This window comes from Hirundo rustica, chromosome 8, assembly GCF_015227805.2.
Source record: "Hirundo rustica isolate bHirRus1 chromosome 8, bHirRus1.pri.v3, whole genome shotgun sequence".
Lineage (NCBI taxonomy): Eukaryota > Metazoa > Chordata > Aves > Passeriformes > Hirundinidae > Hirundo > Hirundo rustica.
Window position 1 is genome coordinate 31,818,502 of NC_053457.1, and position 14,831 is coordinate 31,833,332.

The 14,831-nt window shown below is 42.3% G+C and overlaps 1 protein-coding gene across 1 annotated transcript in view; it reads left to right on the forward strand.

Moving 5' to 3' along the window:
• Positions 1–4,914: 4,914 nt before the first annotated feature.
• The window catches only part of DMBT1 (deleted in malignant brain tumors 1), a 31,786-nt gene continuing 21,869 nt past the window's right edge, over positions 4,915–14,831 (forward strand). Inside the window, exons 1-11 of the mRNA XM_058421564.1 lie at positions 4,915–4,981; positions 5,336–5,647; positions 6,490–6,498; positions 6,639–6,950; positions 7,599–7,622; positions 7,899–8,223; positions 8,765–9,078; positions 9,339–9,392; positions 11,606–11,676; positions 12,692–13,080; positions 13,960–14,231. Of these exons, the coding sequence (XP_058277547.1) occupies positions 4,915–4,981; positions 5,336–5,647; positions 6,490–6,498; positions 6,639–6,950; positions 7,599–7,622; positions 7,899–8,223; positions 8,765–9,078; positions 9,339–9,392; positions 11,606–11,676; positions 12,692–13,080; positions 13,960–14,231 (2,149 nt within the window). The remainder of the gene's footprint in view (positions 4,982–5,335; positions 5,648–6,489; positions 6,499–6,638; positions 6,951–7,598; positions 7,623–7,898; positions 8,224–8,764; positions 9,079–9,338; positions 9,393–11,605; positions 11,677–12,691; positions 13,081–13,959; positions 14,232–14,831) is intronic.

A 14,831-nucleotide genomic window follows, 5' to 3' on the forward strand; every position in this document is an offset into this window, starting at 1 on the left:
CCGTGTGTCCATGAACCTTGCTAGCAGATTTAATTATTGTGGATACTTTTAACAACTCTGCCTTTAGCCCTCCTCTGTTGCTGAAACTCCTCGATATCGTCCATGAATTTTCTGTTCACAGTGTCTCAAAGCAGCTATGGCTGGACAATCTGGAGATCCTCAAGTCCGTCCCCTTGCTCAAAGCAGGAGCAAAGAAAACAAGCTGCTCAAGACTGTGTCCATTTGGTGAGGATATCTTGAAGAACTGAGGAATCCATAAAATTGCTGGGAAACCTATTCCACTACCTGTACAGTCTCACAGTGAAATTCTCTTTCCTTATGCTGAGTTCATTGTACTTCAGTTCATGCCCATCGCTCCTCAGCCTGCCACCAGGCACCACTGAGACAAGTCTGGCTCATTTTTCGAGTCGTGAAGCAGGATTGACCTCACGACCCCCTCCCAATGACAGTGTGTGGTCACTCCACTGAGCACATGGTATTGTTTTTGCTCTTGTCAGCCAGTCAGGAGCAGTAGAGCAGTGAATAGCAATGTTCAGGCTTCCATTTCTTTATTAACATGTGAGTACAATCAGTTGTATTTACCATTGTCCTCAGTTTGTTTGCTCTTCTCAGTAACGGCTTTAACAGCTTCTGATTCTGTTTCTGGACTCTGGCCTTTTGTCTTTCTTTCCTCCATTTGGGCACTGTGAACCTTTACAGGAAGACCACTCCTTATTCCTCTTGTTCTAGATCCAAGCTGTGCTTTCCTACAGAAGGAAGTTTGGAATACACCAGCAGGAGTATTGAGTTATGTCCAGCTACTGCAGTTTGGTTGTGGCTGGTCTCGTAGCCAAAATGAACAGAGAGTTACAGCCTGGACAGGGTGTAATGAAAAGAGTATTAGACCAACAATTGGTCTGTTTCTAGTTGACTTCTATTTCTCCTCATCAGGTGAACAGAAGCAGTAGAAATGCAATATTAGGACGGCAGCAGACAGGACTGTGGGCTCTGATGCCCCCAAGTCATCTACAACTCCATTAAGATTTCACACAAACCAACCAAGGAAACCAGCTCAACAGGACTTTTGATTTCAATTCATCCTTCTTTTCTTTTTATAAACTGTGATTCAAGGGATTGAAGGGAGTCCTGCTGGCAGGTGCATCTGAGGACCATAGCTGTAGATTGAGGGAAGACACTGGTAAAACAGAGCAAGCTCAACAGAGCCCCACAGGTGAGGTCCACTTAGGGTATATTACAAAAAAATTTCTTTAATTTATTCTTGATTCCTGGCTTAATCACATTTACTATGTGGGGTGTTTTGTGTGTACAAGCAGCAGGGAAACAAACCTACCATTTCAAACGGAGAACTAAAATATAAACATTTATGAGATCAGGATTCCCTGCTGAAGAATTTATCAGAAAACCTGCTTTGAATTTGCTGCTTCATCCTGCAATACGTTACAGTCTTAATAGTCAAGCAATTTCCTACTAGCAATAAATAAATAAAATTGGGATGGTTGAGGCAAAGAAACACATATATTCACCAGTCTGGTGCCAAAGGTAACTCTGGGCCTGCACATGCAGTTAAGATAATTTAAGATAAAGGCATATCATGATCTTGGTTGGCATAGAGTTACTTTTCTTCCTCGCAACACAAATTATCTAGGAAATGGAAACTTTACCACTCCTATGTAATCCTTCTGTAAAGATCAGATAATCATAAAAAATATTGCATAATAAATCAGACACAACATGGGCCAAGCTGACCTTGGGAGCCCCAGTCTTTTACCAGCACAGAGTATAAATTCTAATGCTCAGTTTTGCTGGGATGTCTTGACAAGATGGGTGCCACCAGGGACTTGCTGTGGTTATTCCTCTTCAATGCAGCACTTCTGGATGCCATCTCACCTAACCTACACAAAATATATTCTACCCAAAAAGGTAGGGACAAGGGTGTCTTACTTTGCTGTTCTGGGTCTATACTTGGCACTCACAGGCCAGTTTAATCAACCCTTTGCAAAGATTAGAAGACAGATTGAAATTAGATAACATCAGGTTGTCTTATTAAAAATATGAACCAATCCATACCACAATTAAATATTATTTTTGTTGAAGTGAATTAAGTGTAATGAAATTATCATTGTTTTGCAGTAGTGTCTTGTAGCTAAGTTTGAATCAAATTTAAAAAGAATTCTGACATGAAAGACTGGGAGACTTTGTTCCTATAAATCTGTGGGTTTCAGTATGGAATTATGAGGGATTATAGTTTCTTTGGCTGTAATATACATTTGTGTTATGATACTTCAAATTCCACCTTGCAAATGCACATGGAACCACCCAGTACTTATTTAGCTTTACATAATTTAATGGGAGTGCAAAAGAAAGACGCAGTTGCTGTGTTGTAGGGTGTTGGGAGTCCCAGGTGTGTGCATTTTACTAACTTGGGACTTTCAGGCATGTGGAATAGAAACTTGGAGACTGTAACAACACAGCCTGCAAGTGTGCAAATAAAAAAAGTGTTGGTTTTCCTTAGAAACCAATATTTACTATTGCTAAGGACTTTCTAAACACTGTCAGTATTTTTTAAAAAGCTAAAAAACCAAAAAACCCAACAAATGAACAAAAAAGGTATGATTCTCACTTTTCTTTCAGAGAAGATATCTAAAGTCTTATGCTCCTGCTAGGAAATTCTTCTGACTCAGACACCGCTTTGTTCACTGTTGTTGCAGCTATAAAGAAAACAATACCCATTATATCCACGGGTATATTGGTGATAGAGTGTGCACTGCTAATTTTGCCCACTGCTTTCAAAAAGACAGTTCAAAATGCTTATTAAAAACAATTTATTTTATCATTATTATTATTATTATTATTAAATATATAATATATGATATACAATATATAATATACAATATACAATATATAACATATAATGTATAATAATATAGTATAATATATAATATATAATATATAATATATAATATATAATATATAATATATAATATATAATATATATATATAATATATAATATATAATATATTATATATTATATATTATATATTATATATTATATATTATGTATTATGTATTATATATTATATATTATATATTATATATATTATAATATCTATAATATATATTATTAAATATTATTATAATCAAAATTATAAAAACAGAAAACAGGAAAATTAAAACTAATTTTTTGCTACTAATTTAATATTACAGGTAAACCTGTGTATATAAACAACTGCAAGTACTGTGGTATTTCAAATTAGAAGCACAGATTTAGGGGAGTTCCAAAAATATTCTGTATTACTCATGCCCAGTCACCTCTTCCTGTAAACTTGGAATATTTCACTTTATTAGGTTAACAGTAAGACTTCAATGCTTGGTTTATTGACCTTGCATCAAATTCTGTCCATTCCTAGCAAATACACATTAAGAAAATGTCACTAAAAGTTCAAATATTAGTCAAAAAACCAAATTATTCTCTTCAGTCTGAGCAAACATTAATCCAAGAACACATGCATGGAAAATAGGTTTGTTAATTGTGAGTTTTGTCCTCAGTTGTGTCTGTTTACATCCTTTTATTAATTGAAAAGATAATTTTGTGAGGCTACCCTGCCCTTGTGGAATATGACCTTACTAGTTATCTCTTATTTCACAGAGATCAGAGCTTTGCCTTGCATCCCAGAATATACAACTCTCTAGGGAAAACATACCTCATATGAATTTGTTGATCACATATATTGTAAATTCAGTCACTGAAAGCAGCCACGTACAACAAGAATCCTGAAGTAACAGACTCATGGAATCACAGAATCATAGGATGATTTGGGTTAAAAGGCAACTTCAATAAACTTCTGGCTTAAACTTCCAAAAAGAAACAGAGACAGCTTAAAACAGAAGATGCTCAGAGCCATGTATGACCTTGAAAATTGCCAGTGAAGGGAAATACACAATATCTCAGGGCAACCAAAAAATTACGACTCATTTGATAAGAAAAAGAAAATGTTTCAAAGATGTCCAAAACTTCTTGGTTTTCTTGCTCCTTCCACAGAAGAACACCTTTGAGATTGAGACATTGCTCTCCATCTCCCATGTAGACACCAGCATCCCCAGCACTGGGTAAAACCAGATCATGCCCCTTCACCCATCAGGGACTCACCTGCTTCTTTCTCTTCCTTCTCTACAGATGTCACCAGCACTGATAAAACAAGGTTAATGTCATCTGCTCCTCCACGTGGGTCTGAATCTGTCCACAATTTTTGGCCAGTGCTTTTGAGGAGCCAGTAATTTCTGCAGAGTTTGGGGTTTGGTTTTCTCTGTGAGGCAGCAGGAAAAGTACATCATAATGAAGTCAAGACTGGCAGTCCTGGTGGTCTGAAACTTGTAGTGTGATGCCAAGTCCCTGACTAAGGAAGGTGCCTGCTTGTGGTCATTGTTGGCTGGAATAAGTTGTGTTTTGGGGATGAATGCAGGGTTAAACCATCCTGCTGAGATCCCCGGGACAGGGTGGCACCAATATCCCCAGCTCTGGGAAAAACCTGGCCATCATTCTTTATCCACCAGAGCCTCACTTGCTTCTTTCTCTTCCTCCCCTGCAAATGCCACAAGTGCACCCAGCTCCACCTCCTCTGCTCCTCCAAGTGAGTCTGGGTTTCTCCTGGGTTTTTTTGCCACTACTTTTTGCAGGAATGGTTTGTGCCTCAGACTTTGGGGTTTAGTCTTACACAAGACAGAGCAGAGCCTGGAAAAAGCACAGCAGAACGCAGCTGAGACTGGGAGTCGCGGTAACTCGAAATTCATAGAACATTGCCAAGGCCCTGGCAAGGGAAAACACAGGCTTGTGTTGTTTGTTGGCTGGAACACATTGTGTGTAGGGAATGAGTGCAGGATTATGTTTTTGGTTGATCCCACAATGAAAGATCACCATGCAGACTCCACCAAGCTCTCCATCTCCCAAGTTAAAGGGTGGCACCAACATCCCTAGTCTTGGGAGTAACCTTGTCACACCCTTCATCCAACAGGACCTCACTTGCTACTTCTTCTTCCTTCCCTATAGATGCCACAACCAAAGATCCACCCAGGTCAAAGTTGTCTACTACTTCAGGTGAGACTAAACTTTTCCACATTTTTCTGACGATTTCTCTTGACAGAATAGTTAGTGGGGCAGCGGTTTATGTTCAATCTTCTCCCTGAGAAGAAGAGAACCAAGGAAAAGCAGTTTAACATCACCGAGATGGGGAGTGGTGGTGGCCTGAAAGTCACAGAGTGATGCCAAGGCCCAGGCAAGAGAAGGTGCCTTTGTGCTAGAGACTCTTGCCAAGTTTTCTTTACCTCCTTCTTTCCCAGATGCCACCATCAGTCTGGTGAACGGCAGGAACCGCTGCGAGGGTCGCGTTGAGATTTCACACTCTGCGGGCAGGGGCACTGTCTGTGACGACGGCTGGGACCTGAATGATGCCCAGGTGGTGTGCAGGCAGCTGGGATGTGGCTCTGCTCTTTCTGCAACATCAAATGCCTTCTTTGGACAAGGCAGTGGCAACATCTACCTGGACGATGTGAGATGTACAGGGTCGGAGTCGTCCCTCTTCCAGTGCGGCCACAATGGCTGGGGTGTCCACAACTGTGGCCACAGTGAAGATGCTGGTGTTGTGTGCTCAGGTACCACTGATTTGTCTGCCTGCATCCTGGGACTCTTTCAGAAAGTGGTCTTAGTTTGTTGTAATTAGGTGTTTGTTGGGGATTAGGACAGGATCATGCTTTTGGTTGGTCCCACCATGAGAGCCCTTTCTGCTGACAGCCCCAGGCTCTCCATTGCCCAGGTCCCAAGGTGGCAGCAACATGCCCAGCACTGGGAGAAAGCCACTCATGGTCCTTCATCCAACAGGCCTCACCTGCCTCTTTCCTTTCCTCCCTTACAGCTGCCACAGACACAGCCGCAACCACTCCTATCACTGCCATCTCCACTCCTTCAGGTAGGTCTGAATCTCTCCTGGGTTTTGTGGCCACTGCTTTTTGCAGAAACAATTAGTGCCTCAGAGTTTAGGAATTAGTTCTTCTCAAAGGCAGAGCTGAGCCTGGGAAAAGCACAACAGAATGCAATTGAAACTGGTAGTTGTGGGATCCTGAAATTCATTGGGCAATGCCAAGGCCCTGAGAAGGGGAAGCACCTGTATGTAGTCTTTGTTTGTTGGAATTTGATGTGTGTTAGAGATGAGTGTGCAGTTATGTTTTTAGTTGGTGCCACAATGCAATACCACCATGCTGACACTCCCAGGCTCTCCATATCCCATGTTACATGGAATAACCCAGTCACGCTCCTTCCTCCACCAGGACCTCATATGCCTCTTTTTCTTCCCCACAGAAGACACAACCACTTTTATGCTCAGGTTAAGGACCTCCACTCCTTCAGGTAGGTCTGGATTTCTCCTGGGTTTTGTGGCCACTGCTTTTTGCAGAAACAATTAGTGACTCAGAATATGGGGTCTGGTTTTCTCCCGGAGAGGGGAGAAGTCAGGAAAACCAGTTTAACACAGCCAAGGCTGGGAATGGTGTAGGCCTGGAAGTCACAGAGTAATGCTAAAGATGGCATGAGAAGGTGCCTTTGTGCTAGAGACTCTTGCCAAGTTTTCTTTACCTCCTTCTTTCCCAGATGCCACCATCAGCCTGGTGAACGGCAGGAACCGCTGCGAGGGTCGTGTTGAGATTTCACACTCTGCGGGCAGGGGCACCGTCTGTGATGATGACTGGGACCTGAATGATGCCCAGGTGGTGTGCAGGCAGCTGGGATGTGGCTCTGCTCTTTCTGCAACATCAAATGCCTTCTTTGGACAAGGCAGTGGCAACATCTACCTGGACGATGTGAGATGTACAGGGTCGGAGTCGTCCCTCTTCCAGTGCGGCCACAATGGCTGGGGTGTCCACAACTGTGGCCACAGTGAAGATGCTGGTGTTGTGTGCTCAGGTACCACTGATTTGTCTGCCTGCATCCTGGGGCTCTTTCAGAAATTGGTCTTAGTTTCTTGGAATCAGGTGTTTGTTGGGGATGAGTGAGGGAATCATGCTTTGGTAAGTCCCACCATGAGAGCCTACTTTGCTGACAGTCCCAGACTCTCCACTGACTATGTGCCAAGGTGGCAGCAACATGCCCAACACTGGGAGAAAGCCACTCATGGTCCTTCATCCAACAGGCCTCACCTGCCTCCTTCCTTTCCTTTCCTAAAACTGCCACAAAGACAACTCCACCCAACTCCAACTTTTCTGCTCCTACAGTGGGACTGATCTGGTTACTGCTTTTACTGCCTCAGAGTCTGGGGTTTGGTTTTATCCCTGGGAGAGAAGAAGCCTGGAAATGCAGTTTTACACAGATGAGACTGGGAGGTGTGATAGCCTGAAACTCATAGATTGGTTCCAAGGCCCTGATGCTGTCTTGGGTTTTCTCTTTTTTCCTTTATGTATTCTCTGTCTACTTCACACGTATATTTGCAGCTATGTCGCTTCCTACTATAACTTAGCTACATCATTTTCCCAGGCACAAATACAAAAGTCATTCCAGAATCCCTATGCTATCTTGGTTCATACTAGCTACCAAGGCCAAAAAACAACTCCTCAGACACATTTTCATCAACAACGTGTAGTCCCATCTGAGGCAGAGAAAACTTTGAAGGGATTTGGACCGGGGGGAGGAATTGCATCACTATTTGTGGATATTTTGTGTCTTTTGTGGGTATTTTTCCATATGTGCCCTGGAGGTCTCCAACACAGATACACATTTATGTTACTTCCTATAAGAAAATTATCCAGAAAGCTGTGTTGTTCAACTTCTAGGCTGAAAAAGGCACCACCCTGGCAAGAGAAGGTGCCTTTGTGCTTGAGGTTCTAGCCAAATTTTCTATATCTCTTTCTTTCCAAGGTTCCTCCACCATCAGCCTGGTGAACGGCAGGAACCGCTGCGAGGGTCGCGTTGAGATTTCACACTCTGGGGACAGGGGTACCGTCTGTGACGACGGCTGGGACCTGAATGATGCCCAGGTGGTGTGCAGGCAGCTGGGATGTGGCTCTGCTCTTTCTGCAACATCAAATGCCTTCTTTGGACAAGGCAGTGGCAACATCTACCTGGACGATGTGAGATGTACAGGGTCGGAGTCGTCCCTCTTCCAGTGCGGCCACAATGGCTGGGGTGTCCACAACTGTGGCCACAGTGAAGATGCTGGTGTTGTGTGCTCAGGTACCACTGATTTGTCTGCCTGCATCCTGGGACTCCTTAGAAAGTGGTCTTAGTTTGTTGTAATTAGGTGTTTCTTGGGGATTAGGACAGGATCATGTTTTTGGTAGGTCCCACCATAAGAGCCCATCCTGCTGACAGCCCCAGGCTCTCCATTGCCCAGGTCCCAAGGTGGCAGCAACATGCCCAGCACTGGGAGAAAGCCACTCATGGTCCTTCATCCAACAGGCCTCACCTGCCTCTTTCCTTTCCTCCCTTACAGCTGCCACAGACACAGCCGCAACCACTCCTATCACCGCCATCTCCACTCCTTCAGGTAGGTCTGGATTTCTCCTGGGTTTTGTGGCCACTGCTTTTTGCAGAAACAATTAGTGACTCAGAATATGGGGTCTGGTTTTCTCCCGGAGAGGGGAGAAGTCAGGAAAACCAGTTTAACGCAGCCAAGGCTGGGAATGGTGTAGGCTTGAAAGTCACAGAGTGATGCCAAAGATGGCATGAGAAGGTGCCTTTGTGCTAGAGACTCTTGCCAAGTTTTCTTTACCTCCTTCTTTCCCAGATGCCACCATCAGCCTGGTGAACGGCAGGAACCGCTGCGAGGGTCGCGTTGAGATTTCAGACTCTGCGGGCAGGGGCACCGTCTGTGACGACGGCTGGGACCTGAATGATGCCCAGGTGGTGTGCAGGCAGCTGGGATGTGGCTCTGCTCTTTCTGCAACATCAAATGCCTTCTTTGGACAAGGCAGTGGCAACATCTACCTGGACGATGTGAGATGTACAGGGTCGGAGTCGTCCCTCTTCCAGTGCGGCCACAATGGCTGGGGTGTCCACAACTGTGGCCACCATGAAGATGCTGGTGTTGTGTGCTCAGGTACCCCTGATTTGTCTGCCTGCATCCTGGGACTCCTTCAGAAAGTGGTCTTAGTTTGTTGTAATTAGGTGTTTCTTGGGGATTAGGACAGGATCATGATTTTGGTTGGCCCCACCATGAGAGCCCTTTCTGCTGACAGCCCCAGGCTCTCCATTGCCCAGGTCCCAAGGTGGCAGCAACATGCCCAGCACTGGGAGAAAGCCACTCATGGTCCTTCATCCAACAGGCCTCACCTGCCTCTTTCCTTTCCTCCCTTACAGCTGCCACAGACACAGCCGCAACCACTCCTATCACCGCCATCTCCACTCCTTCAGGTAGGTCTGGATTTCTCCTGGGTTTTGTGGCCACTGCTTTTTGCAGAAACAATTAGTGACTCAGAGTTTGGGAATTAGTCTTCTCAAAGGCAGAGCCCAGCCTGAGAAAAGCACAACAGAATGCAATTGAAACCGGTAGTTGTGGGATCCTGAAATTCATGTGGCATTGCCACGGCCCTGGTAATATCCTGGCCTTGGCATTGCCAGGGTTCCTGCTTGTGGTCTGTGTTGACTGGATTTTAGATGTATGTTTGGGATGAGTGCAGGGTTACATTTTTGGTTGATGCCACCATGTGCGAGCATTCTGCTGAGCCCCCTATACTCTCCATTGCCCAATGCCAAGTTGGCACCAACATCCCCTGGGGTGGTAGAAAACCTTGTCGTACTTCCTTGTCTTCCAATGCCTTCCCTGCTTCCTTTTCTTTGTCACATACAGGCACAAGCACTGGCCCTCTTACAACTCCTCCACATATATATGTTTATATGTTTTTTCCTATTGCTCAGATCCACTAATCAGCAAGTGCAATAATTTCTGCTTTGCTGGTATGATCTCTTTCATTTACATTTTATAATACACTGGGAAAAGTCCTTACTGGTTTTACCTCTTATATTCTACACACTGGTCTTCTGTTTTTTAGTGAATCTATTGCTGGGGATGGATTTCAGAGCTTGCTGATTACACAGGAAATTTTCTTTTGTTCATTCTCTGATTTTATAGTATTTAGGCCACCACATCTTACTTTAGTTCATACCTCTGTGTCTGAAGCCCACAAAGTTAAAAACTTCAAGCACAAGTCATAATTCTCTGAAGAGTTCATCACTCTTGTAGCCTAACTGAGAGGAGCATAATCATTATGTTTCTTACGAGATTAAACCTTGTGTTGCTACAGTTTCTGTATATAGAATATATTTTTATTTAATCAGAAGTAAATCTCAATTAATCACTTCTCTCCCTCATTTTCTTTTTTTCTTTTCTTTTTTAGGTCAAAAAATCATCTGTGGTGATATACTTTTTAAGTCCTCTGGAACATTTCAGAGCCCTTCTTTGAATCCTTCAGATAAAGCAGATTGTTTGTGGCAAATACATGTAACAAACAATTTCCGCATTTCGCTCACATTTAATAACATTCAGTAAGTAAACCATTTTCTGCTTGGGCAGTAAGAAAATTCCAAATCTCAACTGCATCCGCAGTTCCTGAGCATTTCCAATCCTATAAGTGAATGATAAATATACATGGGAAATGTGTGAGAGCAGAATCCTATTATGTAGTTTGTTCAGCATTTGAACCCCAAAGATTACCAAATGCATTTTTTTAGATAGTCTTATTTCTTCCTCAGGTTGCAAGGTGGATGCCAGAATGACTACATTGAGATCTATGATGGGCCACCCAAATCTTCTCCTCTACTTGGAAGAATTTGTTCTAGTTCTCCTCTCACGTACACTTCATCTTCAAACTTCATGTCTGTCAGGTTTTACAGTGACTCCAGATATTCCAGTGGAAGTTTTCAGGCTCAATATCTGTCCTTTTCAGCAGACCAGAACATCAGTAAATTTCCATTCTATTTGTAATTCTGTTCTCTTGATAATGTTTTCTTTGCTCAGAAGCTTTTATACACTGGGTTTATTTTTACTAAATAAGTATTTGTTAGTATTTTTGAAGTAACCAGTAATAGATTATATATCTACTTGAATTTTGTGACTGATTATTGACTGGTCACTTTCAGAAAACAACTACTTTTTCTTCTTTAAAAATATTCCATTTATTTGCCTTTAGAACTTTTCTATGTTATTTTCTAAACTCGTATTTTTTCGTATCACATGCTAATGATAATTCACACATATTTTTTGTACCTTTTTGGACAAACTTTCACAGAGTCATAGAAATGTTGGTTACAAGGGACTTTGGAGGTTTCCTAGGACAACTATTCAAAGCAGAGCTACTGCCAACACCAGGTCAAGCCCACTAAGAACTGGTCTAGCTGCATGTCTAGAAATATTCAAAAGATGAAATATTTAAAGCTACTGCTTTGGGTGACCTGTTCCAGTAATGCCCTATTGCTTTACTCATATCTAAGACTCAAGTGTAAAATAAGTGGTTTGGCTTTTGAATTCTCTTCTCTAGATGGTGGGAGTTATTGCATTTGTTGGGCTTGCAATATGGAAGTGTTATTAAGTACCTGAAATCACTAATAATTCATTTTTTTCCCCCTAGCCCTTCTGTGCTTGTCAACCCACATGCATGCAGTGGTAGACAGACACTATCTCCAGTCCCACGGCTACTCAGTGGGGAGCATCAGCCTGGCAGACCCTACATGTAGACCAGTTATTACATCAACTGAGGTTATATTCAACATTTCATACAGCAGCTGTGGTACAAGCAGACAGGTTGGTGTCAAAACACTTGGGACAGCTCTGGGAAGGGGAATTTGATAGACATTTGGAAAATTGTCATGGATTGCAAAGGGTGTTGTAGGCCACAGGCATGCAAAATGCAGGAAAGGAGCATGTGTTTCTGGAGGCTGAAGCTGGTTAAATATTTTTACTTCTACTTCACAGGGTACCTGTATTCTTCCCTGTACCTATTTCAGAATAGAAATATTATTTTTTTCCTAGGGAACAAAAATAGAGGGGAGATGTTGTGGTGCACCTAAACAGCCATGTGTTTTCATATTAAGAAAAGAATTTCAATTACACCCCAGGACTTTTAAGGGAGAGGAATCAGAAACTTCTGGGCTTCTCTAGTTGTAATTGGCCCAGTGCCAGCACAAAGGCACTTGTTGGATCCTTGAAATGTACCTCAAAACCTGCAGTGGTTTCTATTGGGCAGCTTGCCAAAAAAACTCCTTTTTGATCATAGTGCACTTAAGAATGAGCAAAAAGTCTCGGCACTTTCTCAGGGTGTCTTAGCAGGTGCAAGGGGGTTCCCTGCACTGTGCACGGCTTTTGTTCTTTTGTTTTGTATCATTTGTTATTTTCTTTTTATTTAAAACTTTTTTGCTTTTTCAAAACACTTCTGATCAAACCATCTCACTAATTATTATTAAGGCATTTCTGTGAGGTTGATGGTTAACCCTCAGAGTTACACCTTCATGAGTCTCATAACACGCTGGCCTCACACCGAATTGTATCGGGGAGAGTTAAGTGAGCAGTCCCATCCTGGATGCTTGGGATTTTTCAGTGCGACAGGTCCTTTCTGAGTGCTAGGACCTGGCACATAGAGAAGCTGGTAATACTCACAGTATTTACAGTGAACATGACCACACGTGGTAATTTAACCCTCGTTTAATGTGCCAAACAGGGCAACAACAAAACGATCACCTACTCCAATGTGATAAAAGTGCCTGCTCCTGGTACTGTCATCAAGACGCAAAAGGACCTCCATTTGCACATCAGCTGCAAGATGCTGGAGAACACCTGGGTTCAAGTCATGTACATTGCTGATGATATCACTGATGTCAACAAAACCCAGTATGGCAGATATGAAGTGAACCTGATGTTCTACAACTCCTCATCTTTCCAGTGGCCAGTGCATGACTACCCGTACTATGTTGACATGAATCAGAATTTGTTCCTCCAAGCTTCTCTTCACAGCTCTGACCGAAATCTGACGTTGTTTGTGGACACATGTGTGGCGTCGCCTAATTCTAGTGATTTTAGAACACTGGTCTATGAACTGAGCAAAAATGGGTAAGAACTTTGTAAAAATTACTTTTAAAGTGTCTCTATGTGTAGTTCTAAAAGAGCATAATTTGTGAAGTGAGGTGATTTAGGACCAGTGTACATTGGTTGTAATTCCCAGGGCAAATGTTCCTCCAAGAACAACTTTTTGGCAGAGCTTGAATAAAATTCAGAATGATAATGAAATGTCATTCAGAAGTTGCAGTCAAGCATGGGGATTTCTCTCAAGGAGGCAATGAGGAAATTGAGGTCTGACTTTGTTTCTGAAAAAGATGTATGAAAGGGAGGGATGTCCACAGCTCTATATTTCTGTACATCATGAGTTTTAAAGCATCATAACTGGAATACAAAATGGTCTACTCAGAAAAAAAGAGAAATTCCTTAGCCTTTTCTTATTATCCTAGAAACCTAAACCACTTTGCCTATTTTTTTTATACCAAAGTACATTGAAAGACTAAAGAGAAGGTTTATTTATTTTTTAAAAAATTGTATTAAAATTAGTTTTATGCTTCCAGCGCAGAAAGGGGAACTTTTTCTTTCTTCAACCACTTTCAGGGGCTTTTTTTCAAATAGTTAATCCCGTTTGCAAATGCATAACAGGCTGTCACCTGAAACACAGAAACCAGCAGAACCACCAGACATTTTTCAGCTATTCATGTCTACACAGAACTTGTTAAGCTATGAAATTTCTGTGCTGTGTACATTTAGTAATTTCTCTTCTTGCTAAAAGCACTTTTTTCTTTTTTTTCTTAAGCCTTCTGATTTCTCTTTTACTTCCTGGTTTTATATTTAACCTCGAAACTTATTGCAAAGAGAGGGTGTAATTGTGCTTCTGTACGAGCAAAGCTGCGAGTTAGTAGCTCACCTATTGATTTCACATCTTTCCAGGTGTGCCAACAATTCTACCTACTCCCTTTACCCCTCGCCACGCAGCGACGTCGCTCGGTTTGGGTTTAACGCGTTCTCCTTCGTGAACCGATTCCCGTCGGTTTTCCTGCGGTGTGAGCTGGCGGTGTGCAGGTACCGCGACTACGCCTCCCGCTGCTATCAAGGCTGTGTCAGTAGGTTCAAGAGGAACGCAGACTCTTCCCATGAAAAAGTGAATGTTGTTATTGGACCCGTGAAGCTTCGGGAAGCTCATGCCGAGAACAGGAACACTGGTGAGTTTAAATACCTTTAATAACGTAAGACTCTGTGTGTTACTGTGTGTTTGCATTTCAGTTCAGACATGAAATCCAGCTCTGAAACGTGCCTTTGCTGGTTTATTTACAATTCTGCTATAATTCTTATGGAGGAATTTTTTTTTTAATGTATATAAAATAGTTTTATCAGACTTGCAAGCTCTTTCTATCATGCTTTGGATCCATTCTTTGCTCTGCACATATCAAATGGCAACTAATTCAGTTCTATGGGGAAGAGGGATGAGATACAGTTAATCTCTCTGCCAGGTTTATATTAATTTTCCAAGGCTGTCTGTGCCTGATTTGGTGACTGTTATTTATTTATAATCAATCTCTAGGTCCTCTTGGAAATGCTGTTTCTCAGCGTCCTGTAGCTGCTGTTTCCACTACCAGAAAGCAACATCTAAAGGTCTTTGAGTGTAATCATTACAGACTACCATTTTCTCTTTAACTTCTTGCCACAATCTTTACTTGCTTTGCATGGCCACAGAATCATTTGTGAAATAAAGTGCAGTTTTCTGATCAGATCCAGATTAGAGCTTTTTAACTCAAATTCTCTCTGCCTAATTATCTTTGCAA